This window comes from Fringilla coelebs, assembly GCF_963513975.1.
Source record: "Fringilla coelebs genome assembly, chromosome: 1".
In the NCBI taxonomy this organism is placed as follows: domain Eukaryota; kingdom Metazoa; phylum Chordata; class Aves; order Passeriformes; family Fringillidae; genus Fringilla; species Fringilla coelebs.
The window spans coordinates 71,234,534-71,258,862 of NC_140028.1; the positions used below are offsets into that span (position 1 = coordinate 71,234,534).

Here is a 24,329-nt window from a genome sequence, read left to right on the forward strand (position 1 = left end):
TAAACACAAGTACAGAAAGGGAAAGAAAACAAAGCTTGGCCAAAGAACACACAAAAAAGTGGAACAGATGTACAGTATTTGCTGTTACATTAGCCCAGCAGACATTCAAAGGCTATGAAGACTCACTTTGTTCTCCTTTGTTATACCACTTTGTTAAGTGTCAGCTTTTCTTTGTACATATTTAATGCAGACCTTCCTTCTTCAAGCTGTTTGACGGAAAAAGTAACTACACAAATGTTTACAGTTTCATTCACTACCTTTCATTTAGACAGCTCCCACACTGGTGGCAATCTACTTGTGGCAGTAGAGCCAAGCATGAGATAATTTTAGTCCATTTTTACTCTTGCAGAGCAACAGCTGTGCTACGGAGAACACAAAGAACTCTTTTAATTGTCAGGCAGATCACGCAGTTAATTATTAAACATATTTAAACTTTGCAACTCTTTAAAAGCCTGTCAGTCTCTTAAGGTCTCATAAAACCATACTTTCTAAGTACAAGTAAACAAACCTTATTCAAATATTGTTCTTTCTAGTAATTATTGGTTTTGCTTTTGATATTTCTGATCTTTATGAAAGGTACTCCTGGTATTTTGCTATCATTATTTTGTTTTCAAGCCTTCTGAAGTAACCATTTCAATGCTGCTTGTTTCTTTGTCACTCTTCAATAATGAGGTGCCAAATATCCCTAATATGGGGACACACTCTCTAGAAGCTAATTACTTCTTTGTTTCTTTTGCACAGATATGTCACTGATAGCAACAATATTAATGAGGTACACAAAACAATAAAAAAGTAAGATCGCCTGCAAAAGGCATGATATTCACACGATTGGCTGTGGTTGGTGATAAATTCCTATTTATAAGTTGCCTAAAACATTTTCTGCAGAGGGATTTGAAAATTTTTTTTAAAAACAGGTTTTTTGTAGACTACTCAGCTTGTAAACTATAAATGTGCCCTGGTCACAAAAATTGTAAGATGCATGGCTCAGCCACATAGCACATTTAAAATATCTACTTAATTTATAGTGCGTCAAAAAGAGAAAATCTCAGTTAAAACAGATCAGAAGCCTTCCCTCCCACAAAATCATTTCCCCACCAAAGAAGTCCTGTAAAACCCAATTTGCAGAAAATATGAAGTTGGCTTTAGTATTTCACAAATATTCCCACTTAATGTCACCCTGACTTATGATACTGAAAATTAACATACATAATACCTATCTTCTATGGATTTAATTAACTTTTGTTATGAAAACAGACATAGATCTCTCTCAGATTCTTAGGAATAAGCTTTTTTTTTTTGGTGGTGGTGGTGTTAAGCATTTAGCCAACAACCAACCTAGAGGACAAAAAATCTTTTAAAAGTACTTGAAGACATTGTGAATCTGCTCTTACACCCTGTTAAAAAGGAAGTTACTTCTCAGAAGCATATTTTCAAAATTTCTTTGAGACTACGGCAGAAGTTCCTTGAATACAAATTGATTATTTATGTCAGATGGTCTTTCTCTATAAGTCCCTGCATTTCCAAGATGTTTTAGGTCTACCTTCCAAAAATTCTACTTTGTGTTCAATTTACACCTTTGAAAAATCCCATCATCCATTTCTAGAATTCATGTTGTTCCAAGGTGCAACTCCTGTCTGATAAAATTCAAGGTCATTATCAGTGCACCTGCCTCAAAAAGACACTCCTGACTTCATTTCAAATTCAGTATCAAGCAGGAAAAGGTATGCATGGATTTGTTTGGTTTCTTTGTTTTTTGTTTTTAAACCAAAAACTTTGAAGCATAGTTATTCAAGGAAATGGAACCTGTTATGAATTAAGGATTTTCTGCAGGAATAAAATTAGTTAGGTTCTCCAACGTTCATAATAGCAATTTTACATACTCATTTAATTATTTGATCCTGAAGAATACATCATCAAGGTAGGATTAGATTAGATGTTAGGAAGAAATTCTTTACTATGAGGGTGGTGAGTCATGGGAATGGGTTGCCTTGAGAAGCTGTGGATGCTGCATCCCTGGAAGTGTTCCAGGTTAGATGTAGCTTGGATAAGCTGCTCTAGTGGAAAGTGTCCCTGCCCATGGAGGGGGGTTGAAACTACACGGCCTTAAAGGTCCCTTCCAACCCAAACCATTTTATAATTCTGTGAAGGATTCATCAGACTACAGGATCTTGCCCTTTCCCATTGACAGAGGACAAAAGATGTTTTTTCCAGTCAAACCCAAAAGAGTGGGATCTGCATCTAAGCTGCATTACTCATCAGGAATAGGTATCAGAGATAATGTTTTTATGGTATCTACTTCATGATGTAAATTTTAACCAAAAATCTAATTCTGCTGACCAAGAAATATTTTGCAGCTGTGATCAACAGCTGCTTTTTTCTGCTGACTCTGTGGCAGGAACACCAGGCTTCTGAGTACACTACCAGAATAAGAAAAGGAGCAGCCTTCTTACTCTACCTTCATTCATTTATCTGAGTCATAAATGAGAATAGTCCACCTAAAATTCTCTGCAATTAGGAATTTTGGTCATTCTTAGCTGCTGAGGAATGGCTCTCCAGACCTGTTGTGATTACCATCTCACCTCTGGAAGAGCCAGCAAACTTGCCTCTTAGTGACTTTCAGGAGTACAGCAATACAATGTACCATGATCTGCCCAACAGCAGTTTCCAAAATAATGAAGAAAGGAACAAAGTCAGGAGGGACATAAATTTCTTCTCACAGCCTCAAGTCATTTGTTTCTCTAAGTTTAGCTGCTGTGTAATAGAAGCTCTTACTTAAGGTTGCCTTCTTGAATTAGCATTAAGTTTTGAAATCTTGGGAATATGGGATTTACACTCACTTCAGCCCCTGCAAACACAAAAAATCCATAAACTCGATTGACACCACCATAGTACAAAGTGATAATTAATGTTGTCAAGGGTATTTTGTACACTGAAATTCAATTGTCTAAGGCTTTCTCTCAAGCCTCCTAAATGTGTCAAATTTCATTACCTATGTTTTAGTATATGGTAAATAACACTGCATCTTAATATATGCTTTCATGTTGGATTTTTAAAACACAGTATGGGAAATTAAAGTGACACACACAATGTCCAGGGACAGCATTTAGCCTATTGTCAAAAGCCAGTAGCTGGCTCGTTGACCTCAGAAGCATTTTTAGCCATTTAACCACAGCAACACAACTGATAAAAGGAATCCAGGCATTGATGAATTGTTTCGTAATTTTTTTAAATTATCTTAGGGTGTTCTAAAAAAACATGTAGTAGCCAGCAAACATACTGTAAGTGTCAATATATATAATAATGAATTGTATTCTTATAACTTTATATTTGCTTTCAAGAAGACGTTAAAATTTTGGAATTTTCACACCAGATGAAATGATTTGCCCAAATACAGACCAGTAATGACATCGCACAGGGGTAATCATATGTGATCCCCACATGCACAGGTGAGACCCAAGACAAGTTCCATTAAAATCTACAGCAAAACACTGCTCAGAATCAAAACAAAACATGGGTGCTTAAAAGTCCTGATGACCTGATGGCGATATCTTATTTTAAAAAATATATTACAGATAATTTTATTTCCAAATCTCAAATCCTCTTCAGACTCATGCTTTAAACTTCTGACTTCCATCATATTGTGTACCAAGAGGTACAATGCCATCCATCAGTTCCAAAGAACAACAAATGTTGATTTTTTTTCCCTAATTTTAAAGCACCTCTGTTATTTTTAATTTTGATCAATAGCTGAAAAAATTTGTCTTCTGTTTAAGACTGAAAATTATTTTTAAAAAATCTGAAAATTTATAAGTGAAAACAACCATCTAAAAGTCTCTCTAACCATTTTAAAGTCTCACTCACACCACTTCTTAAGAATAATTTTTTCAAAATCTGTTTTTTTTAAAAGTCTTTTTAGATAATTTCGGCTTTATGAGCAACATTTTTTATGATTTGCTATGAAAGATAATGATAAAACACCGAAGTAAAATTATGTTTTATATTAGTGGTATTCTCCATTTCTAAAGTGCAAATTTTCCAGAAAACTGAATTTTGCAATGACTGAAGTTAGAAATCTTTGAAGTTCAATCTGATGATCATTATCTTTGTAAAGAAGTAAGGAAACACTGATCTATGAAGCATTTGATTGATTTCTAAACCAAAGCAATGTAACTTGCCATTTTGAAAATTCAAAAATGCTTCCTTTAAAAATTTCTTAATGAAACTCTTCACCTGTTTTTATCTAAAAAAGATTTTGAAATGTACATCATTTAGGAAAAGAGCCAAAAAGCCATTTAAGTATGTTTATATGTATATTTACTACTACCTGAAAAAAATAACTTTATTTTTCCTCCAGTTTTGCTGGGAAAAATGAAAATTATTGGTTACATCTAACCCAAAGTCCATTATTCATTTACTAGTCCATCAGAATGATAAATCTCACCAACACTACCTCTTATCCTTACACATAGCATATTCATCAAGTCATTCATTAATGACTCTGAAGTACATTAGTGTAAGAAAATATTTTAAAATTACCCACTTGAAGCAATGCTCATCTACCTAAGCCTGGAAACTCTCAGTGCAAACTTGTAGGGGGATATATGTCCATGCATTTTTACATATGTTACGCTTTTTTTACAAGTTTTAAAAGAATGTATATTAAGTCTTCTTAGAGTTTCGCTTTTGCTAGCAGACAAGTTTATTCTCAATTAACAGAGCTGTCAAACAGAATTAAATAATGCTAAAAAGCTTTTCCACAGAGACTTAACAGCAACAAAGCAATATACATTTAAAAGGGAACAAAATAGGTCCCTGGAGTACAGTATAAAGGACTGAAGACGTGCTGAGTCTTTGATCATGTGCATTATCAATTAGCACTATTCTGATCAAACCCTGTGTTATTTACCCAGTAGGAGTCCTGATAACAGCACGTCCTGCAGATGGGATGATATCTCCAGTCAGCATCTTAAATGTTGTGCTTTTCCCAGCTCCATTTGTTCCCAGGAGTCCAAAACACTATCAGAGATATTGGGAAAAAAATCAATACGCTATACTGAAAAAATAAGAAATATTACCCCTTCAAATTTCTCCCCTTTCCACATTTTCTATTATATGTCTATAAGAAACTATATATAGATATAATTTGTGTGCAAATTCCCTTTTCCCACAGAAAATCAGTTTTAAAAAAGCCCATATATATAATATTTTGATTACCCCCTAATTACCAGAAGTAATTTACCAGGCTTATTTAGGATTCTAGCCCTCCTCTTAAAACCCTGCCCAACAATCAAGCCCCTTATTTATCCATATTATTAGTAAATGCTACATTTCAACAGGAGGATTTTAGGTCCTGCTTACAAACCTAGATATCAGTCCACAGAGTGAATATTTCCAAGCTTGCACAAGCTGCTTCACTCTGTACAAGTCAATAGCAAACATCCAAGAGACACACTCATTTTGACACTTATTTCAGGCCCCTGGCTGCAATAACTCAATGCTTAAACTAGGGTAGGATTCATATTAAGTCTACGCATAGCCCTTTATGACTTGTAAGTACTTTTTAGTATTGAACTTTCTTATTGATTTATAGGCTTTAATCAACAATACTATCCTCCTGGTTACCTCAGTTACCCAACAGCTGATCAGTAAATAGCAGGAACATCACTGCACCTGTGCTGCCATGCGCAAGCTTCTCAGATCTTCCAATTTTATATTAGCAACCAAGAAATGTACTTTCTTTCTCAGTAGTTTAGAAATTAATATCTGTAGTTCCCCAAACCATCCAATTAATGAAGAAAGCCCCCAAACGCAAACATGCTCAGCCCTAAATTTTGATTTATTGAAATAGTTTATTTGTAGATACTATATTCAAATGCACTGTGATAATTTCAGCATGGGAACCAAAAATGTGCTGTGGTAACAAATTCAGGATGCAGTCCATAGATTGCTATTGAGTTGGGTATTCTGTTTTCTCTTTGAACACTAAACTGCTATGCTGCCTTACTTGCTTTTTACGTTAGCCTAAAGTACAGTAATTTGGTAAAGATAAGCAAGAAGTAAAAAAATAAGACTGTGATGAAAGTTTAACCAAAAAAATAAATAGATAGATGCTTCTTCAGCACCACTAGAGTTTCTGCTTTTATCCAGTTATTGATTTTCAGAAATTGCTACAACTGAATTTTTTCTGCCGCTATCTACAGTAGACACACTGAGTATGTCTCAACAATATGTCTCTCAGAATAAAGTGTTACTTTATGAAAGGGGAAAGAGAAAGACTCCTTTACCTCTCCCCTTGGTATGCCCAAGCTTATGTTTTCCACAGCTGTGTTCTTCTTACTGAAACCTCCATAACACTTCCTGAGGTTGTACAGAAGTAGGACATCATTACCAGTTCTTCCACCAAAGAGTCTCTGTCGCTCCCTTTCTACATCGACATCTTCTGAAGGGCTGTCCATGCTGTTAACTGAGCAATGACCCCTACAACAGAGGATGATAATAAGTGATTCATGGAAAATTGGTCATCATTTGCTGCGCTCTGCACAACTCTTATTTTCCTGGTTGGAATCCCTTAGCACTTGGTGGTCAGTTCTCATCAGAACTCAAGGGAAAAACAACTACATGTATTTTTTTTGTAGTTTGCATCAATTCAGGTACACTATGTTATAGGAAGTATTTATCTTCAGTTGTTCAAAGGAACACACCATTTCCTTTCTCTGAAAATTAATTCAGTGCCCACTGTGGCATGATACAAATGATAACATACCTTGATTTCCAGAGGAGATCCCAATGAAGGAAAAGACGTAAAAGAAGTAGTAGTGTTCCCTGGAGGGACATTGCCACAAAAATCCAGCCCAGGAAATCCATCTCAAAGGGGCTCACGTAGGAATCTATTCCAAAGTTCCTGGTCAGGTCAAACCTGATCTGATTGTATGAAAGCTCTATTAAGCCCTGGCCTAGGCAGAATTGTGGGAATATGATGAATGCCCATTTGAGGATATTGTAGATGTTCTGAAAACTCTGTATTAAGACACAAGAAGGATAGAGGAGAATAAAGATAAAAGGGAAAAAAATTAGTTTCCTCCAACAACCTAATGAGCAGGCTAGCAAAACTGGATACTGCATTCAAATCTCACTCATGGTAAATTGAATTCTAAAGTGCATATTGTGAACTATTTTGGGGTTCAGGGTTATATAATATTGCATTTTAGACTTTCTACAGCCATGGCATTCTAATCTTAGTTGAAATTCATAAACAGTATCAATACACATGTAGTCATGATTCTTCTATTTCCTTAGCATTTCAGTATTTGAATAATATCAAATTTAAATCACAAACTTAAACCCAAGTGAATACTGTATTTGCTTACACACTTGCATAACAGATTATCCAGATTTGACTTTAAACATCAAGTTTTTGACCTGTACATGAATAGAGGCATACTCATTCTGGAAGTCCTTTCCATCAAGTTGTTTAAATACTGTTATGACTAATTAAAAACACATACATGGAGTGAGAATGCGCTGTATAAATTACTATTCATACAGTTCATTAGTGATCCTAGGAATATGCAGCTTATCTCTTATGTCAATATTATTCAAACACATTTTACAATGCATATAATCTATTTAATCGACCAGAACAGCTCCCATTTTGTGCCAATTACAACTTAATGGTCTAGAAAATGTCAAAGTTTCAATTAACACTGTTTTTTCATTATTATAGCATGCTTTTTTGGGTTATAGACAAGTTAAAATTCAAGGTGGTAACAGTCAACATAGAAAAATCATGAATATATAAAAAACACGTTTTTCTTCTGGAGAAATCTTATCTGTATAAATATATGAACACACATGAACATTCTCAAATATATATATGCATGTATGTGTGTGTATACATCTCAGTTATGCAAAAGGTAAACCAAAGATTTGATACTGACCTGCACTTTGGAAATTATAGCTAACAAGCGAGGTAAGAGAGTCACCAGCATGGTGCACAGGCCAAACACAAAATTTAAGGAAATGTAGGAAATGAAAGCTACATCTGAACTTGAGAAGAATCTGGATGCAAGATACATCCAAGGTAAAGTCGCATATCTGAAAGTTTAAAGAAACAAAACTGTCACAAATAAGTTATGCTTTTGACCCCCAAAAAGTCAGTTATCACACGAGAAAAAAAAACACAATTACTGTTCCTTATTTTTAAGACAGGCAAGCAACTCTTCAGAAAAGTGATTTTTAAAAAGGGACAAATTAGGGATACATATTCTTTAAAAAATTGGCTTATACTTCCATAGATGTGCACATATTTACTGCCATGTTATGTGCATCTATGATCCATTGTGCATATATCAGCTGCAGATATTTTCTTTGACTGTTCCAGACAGCTCGCAATCCTGATTTCTGGATGATTGCAAATCCATGCACCTTGTCAAGACTCTTACACAGATATAGAATTAAAACCAAATATTTAAAGCTTAAATCATGGATGCTGAGCAGTTATCTTTTCTGAGAGGCTTTCATAGAAAGAAAAAAAAAAACAAAAAGAAGGCAGTAAGCAAAGAAAGAGAAGAAAAATAAGCAAAACCCCAATAATTTTCCAACTGGAACTAGTATTTTTGCTGGTGATAGGTGAGAATTGAAAAATCCTACAGACCATGTTATTACCTTAACCAGGTTGTCAGTAGAGTAATAGCTGTCAAAAAAGAGTGCATAACACTATGAGGATAAGACAGCATGTCCATGGTTACATCATCTTCAATGATGTAAGGAAGGAGGAAGGCACCTCCATCGTGACAAATCAAACAACGCCTATCCAGAATGGAGCACACACATGTTTTTTCTTTATAAAGAGATGTTTGTAAAGATTAAAACAAGGCCCAGGCAATCAGTGCATGCATGCCATGTAAAGAAATTTATTTTCTATTCAACATAGTGAAGATATATCTGTCAAACAAGCAGTATATGGATTGCAGGAGCATATGTATCAGCATACACTATTGCACAACAATAAGTATATATGCAGTGTATACATAAACACGTCCTGTATAATATTAATATGCAAGAGGTTTAATTGTGAGCTCAATGCAGGAGCAACTAGGCAAAAGTCTGTGAATTCACTTCTTCACTGCCTTAAAGTGTAGTTGGGATTACTAAATTAAGTTATAAAAGTAATTTTACTAAATGGCTTTTGAAGACTAAACTAAGTCATTCCCTTTTGAATTCACTATTCTGTACTTTATATATGAATCTTTAGCATTGAAGAATGCCAAAATCCTTTCCCTTAAAAAACAAACTTACAAACTGCTGGGAAGTAATAATAATGTTATCTTCAGTTTACAGGAAGATAAAGGTTAAATGACTCAATGTATGCGTCTCAAATTAAATTGTAAGTATTCAAGATTCCACTATCTTTTCAGCATCATTTTGCCAGTCTTAATCACACAATCTTTCCTTCCCTTGATGCACATACCAAAATCACTGTTCTTAGAATAACAATATCATAAATACAAGTCCATCCTTGGAAACAGCTCAGGAAAGAGACATGATTTAAAGTGCTATTGCTCTGCTGTAAATGAAAGCAAAATTTGATTTTTTTGCTTATACCTGCTAAGAAATGAGTTAGACTTTCAGACTCCTAAAGTTATATGATGTTCAAATGCAGTCTTTAAAGTTGGGGCCAGTTACACCTACATTTCTATCCTCTTTCCCTTCATTCAGCTCCAGTTGCAATTTAGTACTTTCTAAGTAAAAAAGAACATTTTGGACTGCTTAAGCATTTGGACTAGAAAACACCCTCTGCAATCACCTAAAAGAGAAAAAGATGTAGTTCAGTTTTATTTTTAAAGGAAATCACTTTTAAAGTAGCACACTAAGAAACTTGATTATTCTTTCGAACACACCCTCTTGCTTTTAACTTTTTTGTATAACTGGGCTATTTTTCATCTTTGTTATAGATCAGAAAATCCTTACAAGTGTATCCTGAAGAGAAAAAGAAAATTTTAAAGGAAAAAAATGCAGATGATGATGGCATGCAGATGAATGAGGATTATATACACAGTACTGGGGAAGAATTAAATGGCCACAATAGGCTTAATCACATTTACTGTGCACTTAGGCTGAAAAAGGGTATATTAGAAGAGTGGAAACTGTGAAGTTTATCAATGTCCTTGAGACATGTTAAACTTACAGACAGCTATTGGATCTTTAATATATGTTAATACACATTGAATACACAGATTTTCTTGTTAAAAATCACTGCAACATCTGTTATGTCAGCCAAAGCTGAACAGTACAGGAGGGATTATATTGAGCTGATTAAGCTGCATCTGCAGCCAACAAAATTAGACCCATTTTCATTCAATGACTTTTTTTTCCGAAATATTCCAAGTTTAACTCAACTCTTTGGTTAAAACAATGCCAATATATCTGGCACTTGATAGTCCACTGTGGGCAGGGCCAAAGCCCATAGGCACACCAGAAAAAACCCTGTCATGACTTCAGTAGACATACAGGTCTGTACTGTGTGCTTCAATTACTGCTTGGCTGGGGTTTCTACAGAAGCCTATGCCTCGCTGGAGCAACTGGATCACAAGAGGGATTCAGTGGTTGTAAAGCTAATTAAAAAGGTGTGAGGTTTCATAGTGTGAAATCTTTGCAGTAAGACTGGTTAGAATTTGTGCCTTTAATTTGAAGGAATCACTTGATGGAAGTGCAGAAGAAAGTGAGGATGATACACAAGAAAGATACAGAGAGGAGGAAATTATGAACTTTGGATGTTTCATACAAGTTATTTACAAAATCCTAGCATCATGACCTCTAGAATATTTCATACTAGTTTGGCTAGTCACATCCAGGAAATAGGAGTTCAAACTGGAATTATAAGGAAAAATGATAAGTAGAATTATGCAAGGAATTTGGAAGGTTTTACAAGAGAGGACTTGGCTTGTTTTGGCTTGTAAAAGGTGTTTGATGAAGGACAATTATGAAGTATGGTTCTCAATAAACTTAGGCTAGAATTTCCAAGAAAAGATCCAGATTTGAAGATACCTAAACAGTTTCTAAAAAATGAGTTGCTGGAGGCACAAAACCTTGAAAACAGTTTTCAAGGAGCAATATAGTAAATTGTGAGGTTTTTTGAAGGGTTTAGCTGAGACTCTTCCTGGAATAGAGCATGTCCTGATCTTGTAGAAGGTCCTTTCTTCTTTCCTTGCCTACCATTCTCGTATCAATATTTCATTATCTAAACATCTGTCCTGTAAGATATGCACTCTCCTCTAAAAGGGTAGCAACAATTAGTTGCTAAATAAGTAATAAAATTCTCAGAAGCCTTTTCCGTTAACAATTAATCTTCAGCATTTCTAACATCACCTTAGTCAACACATGGTTGACTAAGTGTCAGGAGTCCCACAATGAATTGAGTCCCAGTATGTTTCAACAGACCTGGGGCTTCTGTCTTTATATAAATAAATAACTTCAAAATCAAACTCTGTCAGAAATCTTACCCTGAAATCAGGCTGTATTGCAGAAGCTGTACATGTACAGCAAAACAACTTTAATTCTGCCCCTCAAGTGACACAACAAAACACACTATTAATATAATTGATCCCAGGGCTGAACAGACTTCCTTTTATAGAGATATCAATTCTTTATTGAACCAGTTATTTTAACCTTCTATTACAGAATTGCTTTTGGTTGGGTTTTTTTGGTTGTTTTTTTTTTTTCCTTGTTTGTTGCTTCAGGGGTTTTGGGGGTTTTTTGGTGGGGTTTTTTTTTGATTGGTTTTTTTTTTTTTTTACCTGTTGTTTTTCATGTGAAACTAAGCAAGAAAGTAGCATGATAGAACTTTCCTCTCTCACAACACTATTGGGAGACAAATCTCCATGCACTTTAATACTTCATATTGGACAGACTTTTCATTAGAAATATCAACTCCTGGAGCTATGTTGAATTACAGAAAATGGTTAGAGCTGCAATAAAAGCTGTTTCTTCCCTTCTTGATGATATTCTGCACAGTTAAGCACAGAAATTCTGACCTATGTTAATATTCCCTCGTTTTCTAGAACAGTAAACTACTGTTCTACAGGCTTAGAGTATCTTCTGAGATGTTTGCACTCCTTTTTTTTTTTTTTTAAATGTGTGAGTAAATCTCCCTCCACACTTTGTGTTTAGTTTTCAAACTCACGTTTCAGCCTGTTTTCTCACTCTGCTTTGCTGAATCATAATCAGTTGCAAAGACAGAAAACCATGCATCCAGCAGCAGGTGCAAGCTACATCTAAAGGTTTATGTTTGTTTCTTGGAACCTGTAATTCCATAGTAGCATTTCCAATCACATACCCAAAGAGTATCAGCAGGAGAACAGTGGCTGCCAAGTTCTTTCGGAAAGTGAAGGCTGATAGCTGGAAGGCACTAATAACGCCAACACACAGGGTGACTGGAATCATGTAAAACAGCTAGAAACAGAAGGAAAAATAAAACTGAGCAGGTGAGCATCTCTTACTGGTCTTACCTAAATTGCACAGTAGGGTTTTACAAATTAACTTCTCCATGCTTTCAATGCAATTATACTATAAATTAAGAGGAAATGGGCAGAAGAGCTTGGAGACTTGATAGTCTACACTTGCTGTGAAACTGCCCCCTACACATGAAGCAACCTGACAAGATAAAATCTGACTACAGAATACCCCCCTTAATCCTATTTTTATTGACCTTTCCAATACATCCATTTAACAAGCTAACTCTTCCAGATAATGAGTCCGTGTGGAGCCATTGCTCCAAAACATCAAATTAAACTGTGAATACAGAGGCTTGGTTTCAGAAACAGCAGTTTCACTGATTGGTGCTGCTTTCATGTGGGAGAATAATAATGATGCAATTTTAAGAGATTTTAATGAAGGACCATGTGTGCTGATGAAGCAAACTGCATCTTTTATTGGGAATGTTAAAAATATGTAAAAGCATTACAGCCATTAGGCAACAGGGAAAGCAGTTTCTCTCTTTAGTCTCTTGACATAACGGCAACCAATACCTAAGGGTGGCAGGGAGGATTTGTACAGGAGATTCATATCCAAGTATTTAAGAGAGAGGGGTTCTGCTTGCAAATAGCAATGTCAGGATGTGAAGACCTGTGCTCAGCTCCATTGTCAGTGTCTGCCTGCTCTGTGCACTGGACCTGAGCTCACTGGGTGCTGACTGCCTCCATTTCTGCTTATGTAATATTTAGCTTTATAGCTTAAACCTAATAGAACTGGGATTCTGAGATATAACTGCAGAAGAGGCAACAAATTAAGGTCTAGCTAAATATTCAGTGTAGAAGAACAACATACATAAATTTAGACTTTCATACTGAAGTACAGGGGAAACCTGTTCCAAATTAAACCAGAGGCCATCGCATCTTTGCTACTGGGAAAACATACTTTTTTTTAAGAGAAGGGCAATGGAGTAAAATGTAGATGGATGCAATGTTCTCATTCACAGTGTACCTTTTCCATATACAAGTATCATAACATACCACCCATAGATATGTTTCAGTTATCCTGAAGCTGTTTAAAAATATTTTAGAGAAGTCACAATGCATTTGAGTCCCAGTATTTTTCAATAGACCTGGGGCTTCTGTTTAGAAATAAATCAATAACTTTAAAATCAAATTCTGTTGGAAATCTTACCCTGAAATCATGGTATATTACAAAAGTTGTGCATGTACAACAAAACAGCTTTAATTTTGCCCCTCTGGTGACACAAGCTTAATCTGAACAAAATGTCTTTATTTCTCTTTAAATTTTCCTAGCACTTACACTTTTTCCATTTGTTGAACATAGTAATGAATATCATTCATGCCTATAAATACAGTAAGAACAGCCTGATTCCCATGAGAGCAATTTCACAAATCAAATACTTCTGCAGGCCTAGTAAAGATTCTGCTACCAGCAATACAGGACACAGCCTGTAATATTTAAAATACAGAGAGGGATTTAAAATTTGACAGTTCATATATTCAAGTGTTCAGTGTCCCTAAATGATCTGTAGCACAATTAGCATTTAAAGCAGTGTCTATTCTTTCCCACATCATGATTGATCACGCCGTACTGTGTTGAAATTGTGAGACCATTTTGAGAGATTGGCAGAAAATAACGAGGAGTTGACTTTGCTCACAAGGAGAAACCGAATGATGAAGGACTGTTTTTAACCAAGCCTTCTTATCAGAAGCAGCAGCAAAAAGAAATACAAAGATTGACTGGCCAACTAAATAACATTTGGAAAAATGTGCTCTTACCTCAAGATTGCTCAAGTGTGAAAATTCTGATTTCAAGCATGGATGGGTGAAGATCTAATGTTTCAGAATTAGAACGGTTTAAATGAAAACAGAGTGTTCCAAAAATTTCTGTTCCTGACCAGGGTATCATAGAATCCAACCTAAATGTTGGAAAGGACCTTAAGAGCACCAGTTCCAACCATTAATCAGGCACTGCCAACTCCACCACTAAATCATGTCCCTCAGTGCCATATCTACATGGCTTTTAAATACCTCCAGGGACGGTGAGTCCACCACTTCCTTGATCTGCCTCTTCCAGTGTTTGACTCTAATAAAACGTACCAACCATAAGGATCTCTCATATTATCCACAACAACACATAACACAATTATGCCTTAAAGTAGCTGACTACTGTTTTCAGTTTTCTCCACTAATTTGTAAGGTTTTGCCAGTGCAAGGCAAAATTCAAAGCATAGAAACTCCTGCTATGAGCTGCTATGTGGAAGATTCTTTCTGTCTAGGCTGATTAGCCAATTTCCCTTTATTTGTAAAATAGTGCACATAGCTAAAGCTAGCAAATAATTTACAATTCAACTATGGGAAGCAAGGAACACAATCCCTGCCCCACATTAAAGTAGGAATGGTGACTTCATGTTTGTTAGCATGTCAGCCAAGAGCTGCCACTACACAATTCAAATCTTATTCATTATCTTGTGACCACAACTCCTTTTGCTGATTTATAAGAAACTAGCCTAACATTTACACCTGAGCACGTGCTGCCTCACATCATACATACCATATCACAGCAGAAGTTAGCAAGCCAGTAAGTTTTGTAACCCAGGCCTGTGATGTGTTGCAAGCGTTTTGTCCCAGATACTCTGTCCTTCACTATGGCAGTTCCAATGGATGCAGTAAGGATGGAGAAACCCAGCATGATACACAGTGCTACCCCACACTGACGAACATTCTCCATTCTAGGGTAAAAAGCAAAATAGTGCAATGAAAAAACAATGGGGAAAAACCCCTCAAATGCTAGCATTTTTCAGGCCAACCTCCCATCAAAACACTAGACATTAGGGCCTTAATCCTGATTGCAAACACCATAGAATCACAGAATGGTTTGGGTTGGAAGGGACCTTAAAGATCCAACACCCTGCAATGAGCAGGGACACAATGTCTCTTCACAGTCAGCATCTAACTAAAGAACAGGAATAAGATGTGTTAAGTTACAAAACTAGAGGTGAGTTACAAAGCACAGCGTGTGTCTGAGTAGTAAAGTAAAGCTTATGCAAATATTTTCCCTTTGCAGAAAACTAAAATGTAAATCCTCAAAATAATTTGAAACATTTACCCTGTTTAAAACTTATGACACCATCAGCATAAATTCAGTATTTTTCTTTACAAAATACTGCAATTATTTTCGGTATAAACAGTGGACTTTACAGACAGACCACACTAAAAAATGCTTCACTCAGTAGAACTGAATCGTGTCTTTCAATTCACAGCATCTATACCAGGAAACATATATTCTTATTTAATTGAGAGTTTCAATAGTCTGCTGATTGCTGCTGTGAAACATTTTAAGAATTTGCTCACATTTTGTCCTCGTCCAACAAGGCTCCTCCATATGGTTGGCTGTAGAGTGTTATCCCTGTGAAAAGAAAAATAAATCATGAAATATTAAATCTTATTAAGGACTTCAAGTTCTGGAGTACACTGTTAACACTTGTTACATGAATGAATAAAAAAGGTTAAATGCTTAGTAATTAACAGAGAGAGGACAAATACCAGTGTGCAAAACCAAACCCATTGAGTGATTTCCAGAGTCTGGAACCACTAAAAACTAATGAATAAACCTAAGTAGTAGTGCTTTTCTGTGTTCTGAAGTTCGGGAATTGGTTCAACAATGCTGTATATTGCTGTAGAATCTACATCACAGAAGAGACCAAACACAAAACCTAAAGTAGAATTTGGTCATATGCCTAATCTTCTGGGGTAAGGTAGATGGCTACTGCAATTTATACACTTGGTTTAGATTTTAGATTAGATCTTTCAGCAATTTTTAGATTACTGATGTTTTGCTGAGAAAAACTGTTTAGCTGAATTCACAAAAGAAAAAAAAAGTCACACCTTTGATTGAAACTGTAGAGCTCTACATTAAAAACATGCCTAGTTTGGGAGACCTAGAAAAGTCCTGAGCAGGCAATGAATTCTTAGGCTTATTTTGGTTCTTGGTGCAACCAACCTGTAGCAAGCTAGCAAAATCAACTTTGGAATTGGGAGGTAGTTTATGAACAAACTCTGTCTTTTTCCTTCTTTCCTTTTCAAGCAAAAGAAGAAAAATTGTGGGGGGTGAGGGTGCAAAACATAGTCACTGCAAAAGTCGCTGTTCCACTGGACTTGATGCTGTCTGTGACTTCTCTCTGCAGGTGTGCCTGACAGATGTGCCAGCTGTGCTGGTTTTCTGCTGGAGGGAATTAATTTTCTTCACAGTAGCTGGCATGGGGGTATATTTTAGATTTGTGCTGGAAAAATGTAGGTAGCACAGAGATGTTTGTGCTGCTATTGCTGAGCAGCACTTGGAGCCAAGATATATTCTGCTCCTCCCCCATTCCAGTGGAGAGAATGTGGGGTGGACAGGGAGTCGGGAGGGGTCACAGTGGGACAGCTGACCCTGACTGACCAAAGGGACATTCCATAATATATGGCATCATGCTCAGCCTGTAACACGGGGCAAGAATGAGGAATGGGAGGGATGTTTGGAGTGATGGCATTTGCCTTCCCAAATCAATGTCAGTCATGATGGGGCCCTGCTCTCCTGGGAATGGCTGAACACCTTCCTGCTCATGGGAATGAATTCCTTGCTTTGCTTTGCATGTGAGTGTGGCTTTTTTCTATGTACTAAACTGCCTTTATCTCAACCCATGAGTTTTATCACTTCTAATATTCTCTTTTACATGCCACTGGGGGGGACTGAAGAAGTGGCTGTGTGAGTGGGCCTTAAGTCAAACCATGACATCAGCATTATTTGATTAGTGTCTAAATAAATCTATGCTGTTACAAATTAAAACAAATAAACAAACTTAATCCTAACAGCAATTATAATTTATCCAGTATCTTTGGTAAGATATAAATTGTTGGTAGCCTTAGATTGACTCTGTGAGGCACCACTTAATTGAATTTGTTAAAGTCCAGCTGTATAATGACAAAAAAAGTCTTCATTCTAGTAACAGGTGCAATTTGACTAAGCACTCATTTATTTTGACTTTAATTTTTTTTTTCCTTTTAATTTTTCATTCCTCATCTTCAAGCCAAAGTAGTCTAAACATCACTAGGTCACTGCATGGTAAAAAGCTGAAAAACAGGATGATGATTAACTCACACACAAAACTTGTACAAGGTTAAGATTTTTGAAATAACAACTAAAAGCAGTACACTGAAGCCCAATCGTAGTTAGAAAAACAAAAGATTCAAGCCAATAATGTTTTGATGTATCACTAGGAGATACCTTGCTATTTGTAGAAGTCTTTCATGTCATGTACCTTCAGGGACTGTTTAAAATTTTCCTTTGTTTTTCTTTTAAGGCATTAATTTTTTAGACAATTGCTGCTATTTGTTCTGAAGCAAAACAGGCATATCAAAGAAAAACCTTTTTCCCCACTGGAACCATGGAATTTCCATTTATGTAAAGGAGAAGTAGCATGACAGAAAAAAAACTTTTGTTTAGTTCCCAGAAAGTTTTTCTAGGCTTTTCTAATGCTTGAATAAAAGTGGGCATATTAGAAGAAATAATCATAAAATATGCAGAATTGGACAGGATCCACCAGGATCATCAGATCCAACTCCTGACCCTAGACAGGACACCCCAAGAGTCACACCTGAGAGCGCTGTCCAAACACTTCCTGAACTCACTCAGGCTGTTGCTGTGACCACTTCCCTGGGGAGCCTGTTCAGTGCCTTCCCACCCTCTTTTCCTTTAGGATATCTAACCTAAACCTCTCCTGGGTCAACTTCAGGCAATTTCTCAAGTCCTGTCACTGCTCACAGGAGTGAAGGGATCAGTATCTGCCTCTCCACTTCCCCTTGTGAGCATGCTGAAGACTGAAATGAGGTCTCCCTTCAATTTCCTCTTCTCCAGGCTGAGCAAACCAAGTGGCCTCATCTGGTTCTCATAACGCTTCCCATCAAAGCCCTTCACTATCCTTGTGGCCCTCCTCTCGGTGCCCTCCAGTAGCTTCATGTCTTTTTTTTGTTGTGGCTCCCAAAACTGTGTACAGCATTTAAGGTGAGGCCGCCCCAGTGCAGAGCAGAGCAGGACAATTCCCTTCCTTTTCTGACACCAATATCTCAGGGGCGAGCTAACAAAACTTTCAAATTCCTGCACTGGTATTAAACAAAAGCCTACAGCAGTTGACTTGGGTTCCATACACCCAACTGCGCTGCTTTAACTTCCTTTTCTATTAACATACAGAATAAAGGGAAACTGTGAAAAAGAGGTAATTGCAGGGGAAAATAAAAAACCATGATATTAAACAGCATAATGCTCCTTGCAGTATTGTATCATATAATACCAATCAAAAGTCAGTTACACTGAATTAACTTCCTTCTATGGAATAGTCACAAAAACTAATCACACATCTTAAGAGTAGCAAACATTTTTGACAGTCAATTTCCATTCAAATCATGTAGATGAAACAAAGGATTACATTTTCTTTTAATTTACACTCACAAATTAAATTAAATTTCACAAGGTTGTGGATTGCAAGTAAGTATGACCGTGCTAAGCTAAGTTCAGTTGTGTTTAGAATTCAAAATTCTACCACTGCATTAAATGTAATACTTGCCTTTCATTCAGCATTTAAAGTTGCTTCAATTAGTCTGGGGCATGACAATCTCTGAATTTGCTACCTTTTTAATATAATGATATCTTCAACCCATTGTCAAAAAATAAACGATTTTTGGATAGAGCAAACCAACTGGCCTGTAATTCACAGAGGAAAAAAGTTCCCTCAAACTCAATAAATAAGTTATAATTTCTCTTCAAATACCAGAACAAACCAGCAGAATTAATATATGGCATTTGCTAGTATATATATTTTATTTTAAAAAACTCTTCCATGTACTTCTATAACCTATCCCTTCCTACATTTCTTCTAACCACCTAGACCATCTTTTTTTACACATATCTCTGTCCCAATACAGCTGTTAAAATGATGCAAAATGTACTTATTGATACTTTCTTGCCTTTATATGCCTTCTTACTATGCAAAGCTGCTATAATGAGGCTCATTAAGTTGAACACTCTCTTCCATGTTTGAGGACTTAAAAACTATAAATGACAGATAAACTAAGAAGTTTTAAATTATAAAGCTCCTATTAAACAGATGCTTCTGGTGTTTATGCAAGGATTTTTTTAAGGACTGTACTTACAAGCCTTGTGTGAACAGCCCTCAGGACAAATTTTACTATATCAGTATTCACAAGGGAAAAGCAAGCCAGGCAATAACACCAAATATGATATGATTCAGCACTAACTCTGTCTGCTCCTTTTCATAAATTTTCTCAGTATAAAACTTATTACTTCCACATCTGCAGATTGCAATTATATTCTCCTGACTTAATCACAACAAAAACTTTCTTTATCATCCTAAAATATCCTTCATCTATGTCCTCAGCATGCAGTTGGTCACATTGTGTTTACAGCGATGACTTAGGCTTTTTTATGGGCAGAGGTGAAAAATTGTAACAGACACACACATTCCAACCTTTCCAAAACCAAGCAAAAGCAATTCGGGAATGCTAATATAATTTCTTGGCTTTTTCAGCTATGAAGCTTCGTTTTCTTTCTTTTCTCTGTTGTTTTGCCTATAGTTGACTACATTTTTGGTGTGTCTTTTTTTTTCCCCTAATTTTTGTCATTCATTAATTTAAAAGGCCCAGTTGTCATCTCTTGTATTGCTCAATGAAAGACTTTGGTTTTTTTATACCACTGAGAACAAGGACATTTTTATCAGTCCTGCAAGTCACATTACTGTGGAAAAAAGAGATGGGAAGTAGTCAGAGTTTTATAGTTTAACTATAAATTTCAGGAGTAGCACAGCTGGGACCCAGGCAGGAGAGTGTATTTACTTTGAAAATGACACTAGGAGCCCCATGCTACATGCTTAATAGCAGAAGAAGCAGTAAACTATTCATTGCACCCTCTTCAGCTTCTCTATGATTTCCCTTTTGTATTCTCCCTTCCAGGTGGAACAATCCTACTCCTTTCCTTACATTGTTCTTGATTTTAGATTCTAATTTGTTAAAAAGACATTCCTAAAAGAGTGAAATAAATTCTTCATAAATATTATAAGGACTGTAATATTTTGTACAATAAAATACTATACTTCTTCATTCTGGACAGGAAAGCTCACAGGAAAAAGGAAAATGAATTCACATTAGACAAGCTTGCTGTGAACTCTCTGCATCCTGCCCTGTTGCCATTCAGGAGCTGCACAACTCAGGACACCTTCCCCTACACCAACATCTTACTAATAGTCTTCAATCTGTGCCTTCAAGAGAAAGTGCTCCAGATCTTTTACCTCACATCTACACCCGTTGACCCTCAGTCAGAAAACAAAGGCATGCATAATTTGTCATAACTTTAGAGCTGGATGCTTCCATCCTGTACATGATAAAGAACAGAAGACATTGGTAGTCCAGTCCATCCCCCTTGCGTGCAACTTTCCACATAAATACGCTTCAAAATCTGTGTTTTTTCAGTAAAAAAGAGGGAAGTGATATGAACCCAGAAACACTTTTTCAGTATCAGTTGAAGAAATCCAAATTAAAAAAACCTTAAAGGTCTTCAAGCTTGTATGCCATCACTGTAGGTTAGTCAGAGCTGTCCTTAGGTACACTTTCTGGATGTGTCTCTTGGCATTCCTTTGTAAACTGTCTGCTATGTCATGCTGAATGTTGCCTACATAGATCAGTTTACATCTGTGCCACTGATTCTAAATACCATTATTGTGGCAGACTTGAATAGAAGACCAAACTAACTTTCTTTATTCAAGACATTTTATTTCAGATTAAATAAAATATTATGTATTAGAAAAAATGAATAGTGTGTATATATATATATATATCTGAAAATTACAATTTATATGGAGAATTTCACAGGCAGCACCATCATTAATAGTTTCTATTTTAGTTTCCCCCACTAACTAGACATGGTTAAGAAGGTTCCATCCAAAGGCCATTTCACAGTTTCCTTTGTAATAAGGTTTAAAGTTATAATTTGCAAAGCATTCAGGAAACTATACAGCCACTTTCCACCAAAATTCAGCTGAAAATGACTCCCTTGATCCCTTCTTCCCTTTGAAGAATTGAATCTGAAATAAATGAGGATGCTACATGAAAGCTACAATGAATCCTAATATGAAAGCTTTTTTAAAAAATCAGTGACTTCAGTATGAATCCTAAGATGGGGCAGCTGCATTGCAAAAGGCCCTTCTATACTGAGACATTTTTGTTCTTTGAACAATGATGTAAGAACTTTTTTTGACCGTTCTACTTTACAGATAAAATTATAGACGACAACCATTCCTTTTTTCTTTATATAGCCTTACCCTAAGAGTGAGATTATAGTCCTTCTTCTATACTCCAGCATAATAACCACATTCTGACTCAATATTATACAATTAGGTGTGAAAAATATTATAACATTTTTACTTGATCAAAATTTCTATCTTAAGCTTAAGCAAAAATTTTTTGCTTTTTATTTTTTTTATTCTTCTTACTTCATTATTGCATTTTTATTTGCTCACAATTACATTACTTATTTGCAAGAATGCAGCATTTCAGAAAAAGATTAGAAAACAAGAGTTTGAACAAAAATCCAGCATATTTTACTTTCACTGTTGAAGTGTCTTACTAACTTTTTAAAGTTTAATTTATTAACATGTGCCCCTGAATTTATAACCCTCTAGAAAACAGAATGCATTTGATTTCTTCCAGAGTTGAGACAGATGACTTTTTCCCACACTGGGATCATAGACTTACATGATGATGAAGGTAGGGGTGAATATCCATATGATAGAGAAAGTGAAGTATTTTTATACAAGAAGTATTACTCAACTGCTGTTCCAAAAGAGACATCTGATCCATTTACTACACTAAACTGACATAAACTGATTGGACCAATTTCTGTTGCTCCATCTAGTTGCGTGCACCACCACTGGGCGCACATATTTTCTTTAACAGACATCTTTACATGAAAATGGGCAAAGCAGGGAGAACTCAGCATATGGTCTGTAATGGCTCTTCCCTCCTCCAAAGATCTTGGGAGAACTCCTACTGGGTTCATGTTCAAGAAATAGGCACGGGATATAACTGCAAAGTGAAAGGGTTTCTTAGCTTTTGTACAAGCACTTAAACAGGTGGTCGATCTTCTTGACCTCGCTCAAGGTTGTTTCAATATGACAGCTGCTGCTATTGTTTACATCCATGGCAGTGCTCTACTCTGTTGTAGTAAGCTTCTTCCTGTAAAGCTTTTCTTTTTTTGTGAAGGAAGAAGAGACTGTGTCCTTACAGTTCATTTTAAAGCACCGAATTATTTTTATATCACTTAAAAGTAATAGAGAAACGCTGGTTTTGTTGACAGGAAAAAAGTTGTTCTGTGAAATAGCGTGTCATTAATGCGAGGCAGAACTACAAAGCCATGGCTCTGCAACATCTTAACAAGCTTCCTCACAGCAATTTCCAACAATATTCTAGAACTGACCTTGCCAATAAACAGAGTTTGGAAGAAGAAAAAAAAATCAAAAAGAATAGATTTCAGTCTTAGAGCACAGTATGTGGTCTCCCAACTGCTGACTTACAGGACTGCATATAGCAATTTGAGTAACAAAAGCACATGAATAGTTCATCTCTGTTAGAACAATATCCTTTAAATAAGAGAAAGTTAAACATCAAAGTGAACTGAGTTCAGGCGGCCCATACAGCACTGGAAAACTGTTTTTTAGAAATAAAATATACATATATATTGGTCTCCACAAACAATACACACATATACATGTGTGTACACACACAAACACGAGTACACAAACAAATACATATATACAGACATCTAGGTAGGTAACTTGACCTATCTTCCCAAGATTTCTGTCACAGTTCCCTCTGCATTATGCCTCAAGAGCATAATCAGTCCATCTTCATTGCACTCCTCCAATAGATGTAGAAATAAATAAATTACTTTCTAGTTCTTAGGTAGAGCTTGAGTAAACTCTTTGCAGGCAGCTAACATATTCTGCCACAAGATTATACAATGAGCCCATACTCGTACGGATGTCAGTACCAGACTTGAAGTAATTCTTTAGCACTGCTGTGCAATAACAAAAAATAAATCATTCCCACAATCTTTGGGATAGCTATCATTTTCTCTGAGTGCAAGCAGGACAGCAAACCCTGATTCTCCATGATAGATATAAAAGTAAGGGTACACAAACATTTAAGGTCCAGAATGAGATATCTAATGATATAGAAAAAAAGCTAGCATCAGTAAGACTCATGAAGTGCAGGGAAAGTTGATTAAAAATTAATTTCTATTAAAAATTCTCATTAAAATATCTGATTTCATTCCATTCAAAGTTTCTGTGTAAACATACTACCTTTGATCCATGCTCATAATTAATTTAGAAAAATGAAACACCAGCCATCATAAAAGCAAGCCATAACTCTTTTTCTTGGACATGCCAGAAAGTTTTCTTAATGGATCTCTGGTTTTAGATTCTCATTATTCCTTCCCCATTTTCACGGATTTCGCCTTCTTTCTTCATGATAAAAACACTTAAAATCATTTTGCCGTTACAGAAAACCATCCTAATTTTACAAGAACTCTTAAAAATTGGTCAAAAGCACTTTTTAAATTTCCCTAAACCAAATTCCTATTTAACAGAATTTTTAAGAATGAAAGGAACTGGAATGAATAGAAGTTAACACGAATTTGTGAAGTTAATCAAGCCCAGATTTCAAACTAGATTTCCACACCCACATCATCTGTGTTAGCAGCTGAGTCTTTGGCAGCAGTCATTTTTTGAG

General features: G+C 35.9%; 1 protein-coding gene across 1 annotated transcript in view; it reads right to left on the bottom strand.

The window, feature by feature from the left end:
- ABCA13 (ATP binding cassette subfamily A member 13) overlaps positions 1–24,329 on the bottom strand; it is a gene marked incomplete at its 5' end in the record, with an annotated part of 141,735 nt that overhangs the window by 36,027 nt on the left and 81,379 nt on the right. Inside the window, 7 exons of the mRNA XM_084205829.1 lie at positions 4,907–5,016; positions 6,285–6,477; positions 6,764–7,017; positions 7,938–8,094; positions 12,335–12,450; positions 15,046–15,223; positions 15,846–15,900. Coding sequence (XP_084061955.1) covers positions 4,907–5,016; positions 6,285–6,477; positions 6,764–7,017; positions 7,938–8,094; positions 12,335–12,450; positions 15,046–15,223; positions 15,846–15,900 — 1,063 coding nt within the window. The remainder of the gene's footprint in view (positions 1–4,906; positions 5,017–6,284; positions 6,478–6,763; positions 7,018–7,937; positions 8,095–12,334; positions 12,451–15,045; positions 15,224–15,845; positions 15,901–24,329) is intronic.